The 4988-nt window shown below is 44.9% G+C and overlaps 2 protein-coding genes across 2 annotated transcripts in view; both read right to left on the reverse strand.

The window, feature by feature from the left end:
• Positions 1 to 1766: 1766 nt before the first annotated feature.
• Positions 1767 to 2035, reverse strand: PHALS_02784 (uncharacterized protein; the record flags this gene model as incomplete). Its single annotated transcript, XM_024717231.1, has 2 exons — positions 1767 to 1876; positions 1939 to 2035. 2 exons carry the CDS (start codon positions 2033 to 2035, stop codon positions 1767 to 1769), a joined length of 207 nt encoding a protein of 68 aa, XP_024582750.1.
• Positions 2036 to 4279: 2244 nt separating this feature from the next.
• Positions 4280 to 4988, reverse strand: part of PHALS_02785 (uncharacterized protein) — a gene marked incomplete at both ends in the record, with an annotated part of 963 nt that continues 254 nt past the window's right edge. Inside the window, one exon of the mRNA XM_024717232.1 lies at positions 4280 to 4980. Within this exon, the coding sequence (XP_024582751.1) occupies positions 4280 to 4980 (701 nt within the window). The remainder of the gene's footprint in view (positions 4981 to 4988) is intronic.

Consider the following 4988-nt stretch of genomic DNA (forward strand, 5'->3'; position numbering starts at 1 on the left):
GTGGTGGCAGAGAGGAAGGTCCGCAGTTGGAAGGAGCTCTTGGTCAAATGGCAGGGGTTCCCAGCGAGCGAGAATACGTTGGGGCGACTGTCTCTGCATCGTTCGCGTGGCCGATGCGTGTCCAAAGACGAACCTTGCTTAGGGAAACTGTCCCATGCTCTTCTTGCTATGTCCCTCTCGTCGTGAAGTCGACTGATAACCGAGCGCACTTCACGAGCATCCTTGATCAAAGTTGACTCGATTCTGCACTATTAAATGCGCTGATCGAAGGCGCATATCGCGTACCTTCAACAAGTCAGCAGCAGTGCTTGCGCTTTGCAAACGGTGGATGTCCACGGATTGGGTCGCATGAACTCATACCCAGAATCGAGTGTCTATTGTTTGAATGGAATCCAGATCGGATTACTGGACACATGGAGCATACCTAAGGCTTTGTTTTTTTGTAGTTCACCCTCCAGCACGAGTGATTGTTCCGATGGGGTGAAAATACGCGACTCGAGTCATTAATCGAGCAACAATTCGACCAGAGATTTTGTCGATCTCCACCATGTCTTTCGTAAAAGTTATTGTGATGATCAAGTTCACAATAGCACGATTACGCCGATTGACGTGGTAGTGAAACAATACCGAAGTTCGATGGTGCTGAAAATCTCATGTGGAGCAAGCGAGTTGGTCGTCAATCTAGAAGAATTGAGAAAACTTTTAGAGTTTGGGTAAACCCGCTTTTGAGTGCTTTTCTATGCAACAACCTGCTCGTCCTTACGGCAATTAGTTAAGCAATAAAACAGGATAACGGTGAAGACGTCCAAATGAGACTCTGATAAACTTTTAGTGCGTTTGCCATTTTATTTTCCAAATTTGCTGTATCATAGCAGCCCAGATCGACAAGCAGGGTGTGGTGGTTCGACGTGCTGAGGAGCTCAAGCACAAAATTTCTGAGAGGATTTCTCTCGACACCGAGAAAACATACGATTTAGATTTTGCTATGCTGGTGGTACATAATTTATAATCGGGTAAGAAAAATTTAACGCTTTAACCACCTGTCCATCGACACTATGGAGAGCATATCGCAAAGCTCGGGTGCTGGTCTCACTCAAAGAACAGAAGAAATTATTCGATATCTTGATTTGACATGTGTGTATACTTAAGTTGAAGTACTCTTATAACCAAGTAAAATTAAAAATAGGTCCACCAAATTTGCTTTAGTCTAGTTCTGTATTATTTTGTCCCAGTTTGCAATATGCCGCACTATTTCGTGTCAGCAACGGTAGATGGTAGACACAAGTTAACCAAACAAGTGTGATACGACGTCCTTGCCAAACGAGCAAGACTTCCAGCTTTTCCGGCTTCTCGAGGTGTACAAGCTTCTCTGTTCGAGTAAAATAGCTCATCTGACGTGTGTCATACTTGGGAGCACCATCATGTAGAGCTCTCTTCTTGCATAGTAAACGATGGGTCGAGCGTCTGCGAATCAGCGCCGCTACACGCATTACTCCCCACTACCTAGTTAAATTGATACTCGGGCCAGCTCATTATGGGAAGTTAGAGCTTCTTTAGGCGGTAAGCGTTTTTTAACGTCTGTTGCAGTCGCTTTATGAAAAGCTCAAGAGGTAGATTCTGGTGCCACTTGCTTGTAGATTGCTTGAAGCGCGACCGAGTCCATATGACGCGCGTAATCTTGCGCCGCCGTGTAATCTATGTGTAAATACGAAGTATCCTGTATAATACAAAGCACCCTTTATCGTTATCTTCGCAAATCAGACATTCTAGTTGTGTCTGCCTTTGTTTTTGCCCATGCTGCTGCGTGCTGACCCTGGAATCTGAATGCACTGACGTCCAAAAAGCGCTTCAGTGTGAAATGTCGAGTCACCGCGACCTTTAGAAAGTCACAGAATGGAAAAACCCTGACTCCACCGCCCCATTCAACGCCTGACTTACATTGTTCTACTGTTGCAAGTCCGCTATTTGCGCACCCGCGCTCAATGGTTAATGAGGTTTGCCAGTGACAAAGAAGTGGCGCTGTCGCTCCTCTCATTGGCCGTCGCTCCGCCATACCCGCCGTTTCAGATGCTACAATCTTTTCGCGGTCGTCGTTGAAGCTAACAGGGATGACATACTTAAAGATCGGGTATTGTGCACACAATCTGCTCAAAGGTAGGTGGTATAGGATCTAAAGTGTCAATATCAGCGAACAATCCGTGACTACAGCGTACTGTTTACGTCCACTTTACAAGAGACTCTTTCAATCTCTCTCTTGTCATTCTCTATGCATTTATCGACACGGACTTGCTAGATCAGCACTTCCAGTGTGCAAAGTCCCGCAATTAGATTTTCTACAAGCAGCTTTTGTGATATTTTGGCCACAAACTCATGCAGCTATAGAAATTAAAAGCAAACGATGCTCTTTGGCGGAACAATCATTAAATTTAAGTGCATCGCCACCACATTACCCATTTTTATCAGTGACAAACCTACCAACATTTCGTTTCACTTCAACCTGCTCGATGAGAACATAATTTTGTTGATTTCGATTCCACGGTCGTCAACAAATCGCATATAGATTGATACGAAAACGTCCAGTCACCAGAGTATTTATGGCTGAAATTCTGTCGAGTGTTCACCTGCGGTAATGACAGAACTCACTCGTTTTTGGTCAGATTCCCAGCATCTGTACCTGTCATCGAGCTTCAGCAATCTGTTGGCACATTGCTTATGATCTGGTCTGCAAAACCATGATGCTGATGTCGACGTGATAGTAGAATGCCGATATAGCTGAAATTATAGGCCCATACCGAGACGTAAGTTGCAGCTAATTGGTTCTACGAGAAGCATAGAACCCCTGAATGGCATCTTTGTGATGGGGTTGCCATTTCGCTCATGAGCTCATGACAAACCAAAGAATCGTCATCTTTAAGCACTACACTTCTCCTGTATGAGAGTTTCCTGCTTGCATAAGCAGGATGCTTTTGTATTAACCACCGTCATAAATTGGCTATCAAGTAGATATTTTAGCTTAGAGTTGGCCACCAGATCGACCAGATGCAGAAACAATGTACGATAGATTGGAAATGGATTATAATTTCCTAAGCATGGTCACGATACTGCTATGTGTACTATTCATAACATCCCCAGCCAGAGCCGATGCCAATCAATTTAGTTTTTAATACAGACAGATATTGTCCTGTACCAAGATAATCAGTCGATCGTCATTCGCAGATGTGTGACGGTCAAACATAGGAACAGCGAGCTAGTGAAGATTTGACATCAATGAAAGCGAGTACGAGATGTCCAGAGAAATCAAAAGCCAAAAAAAATGCAAGGACTTTCTTAGATTCTCAGTAGCTAGTAGGTTGATCGTAACACTAATCCTTGCAATACTCGATATACCAGTGGCATATACCGAGCCAATCTTTCCTAGCCCTGTACGTATCTGACAGATCAGTTGTGTGCCGAAAAGAGAGCCCGTGGGAGAGAAGATCGGCCACGGGATTAGATTGCATGACGTTCTGGATTTCGACTTGATATCCAATTACAATGTCATGCTCATTCTTCTGCTGGTGATATAACGAAAGAGCTCAATCACCAAAAAGTCCAGTGAAATCATCAAAATCGAAGAAAGCCCCTACGATTATGTTTTGCACGCTATCTTTGTCACCAAAATTGCAGCGTGTCATCGGATCTTTTGAAATGGACATTAATCGTGCTGGAGAAAGGGAATTTACTTTCTGATAACAGATTCTTTCTTTCGGCGTCAAGAATGTTATATATTATCCACAAAGATTTGTGTTGGTCTGTATGAAGCTTGATATTAAAATGTGAACGAAAAGATCCACATGTCTTCAGATTCGACGTTTGTTTACGTTGCCGCTTCACACCAATGACAGCCACCTCTCTTCTACCAAAATCGAAACAAAACTGGCAGCGACTGTTCGGACGCTGCATCGACTTATATCACTTTCAGACCCTCCTGGATCTGATGCTTGTTTTGAAAAGTAGTTTGGCTTTGTCGAGATAGTAAACCTGCACCTGACCATGAGAGTTGGGAGAGCAACGTCGCCAACGACAAGATTTGGGTCACAAAAGTTTCAATATCAAAACTACTCTTTATAAGTAAAATTACCATTTGTAAAGATGGCCGAATCTTCGAAACAAAAATCATTGTGCGTTTTGTTTATTTAGATTTTTCAGAAAAAATCAAATGTTGAAATTAATGTATATGGATAAGCCCTTATTCACACTGGAGGAAATTATGTACGAGAATGTGAAAGACATCCGCATTCTAGATCTGTAAGCGGAGACGGCGTCCGCGATGCTGATCATCGCCATCGAGTTTGACGCCCGCGGCGACTCCGACTCCTAGACCAGCTCCAAGCTCTAGACCATCGGTGTGAGCATCGTGATCGTGGTCATCGCCATCGAGTTCGACGCCCGCGGCAACTCCAACTCCTAGTCCAGCTCCAAGCTCTAGGCCATCTGTGTGAGCTTTGTAATGGTAATCATAGTTATCACCATCGAGTTTAACGCCCGCAGCAACTCCAACTCCTAGTCCAGCTCCAAGCTCTAGACCGTCTGTGTGAGCATCATGATGGTGATCATCGCCATCAAGTTTAACGCCCGCGGCAACTCCGACGCCTAGTCCAGCTCCAAGCTCAAGGCCATCGGTGTGAGCTTTGTAATGGTAATCATAGTTATCACCATCGAGTTTAACGCCCGCAGCAACTCCGACACCTAGTCCAGCTCCAAGCTCTAGGCCATCGGTGTGAGCATCGTTATGGTGATCATCGCCATCAAGTTTAACGCCCGCGGCAACTCCGACTCCTAGTCCGGCTCCAAGCTCTAGACCATCGGTGTGAGCATCATGATCGTGGTCATCGCCATCGAGTTTGAGGCCTGCAGCAACTCCGACCCCTACTCCAGCTCCGAGCTCTAGACCATCGGTGTGAGCATCGTGATGGTGGTCATCGCCATCGAGTTTGAGGCCTGCAGCA

Source organism: Plasmopara halstedii, assembly GCF_900000015.1.
Source record: "Plasmopara halstedii genome assembly, contig: Scaffold_2061, whole genome shotgun sequence".
Classification (NCBI taxonomy): domain Eukaryota; phylum Oomycota; class Peronosporomycetes; order Peronosporales; family Peronosporaceae; genus Plasmopara; species Plasmopara halstedii.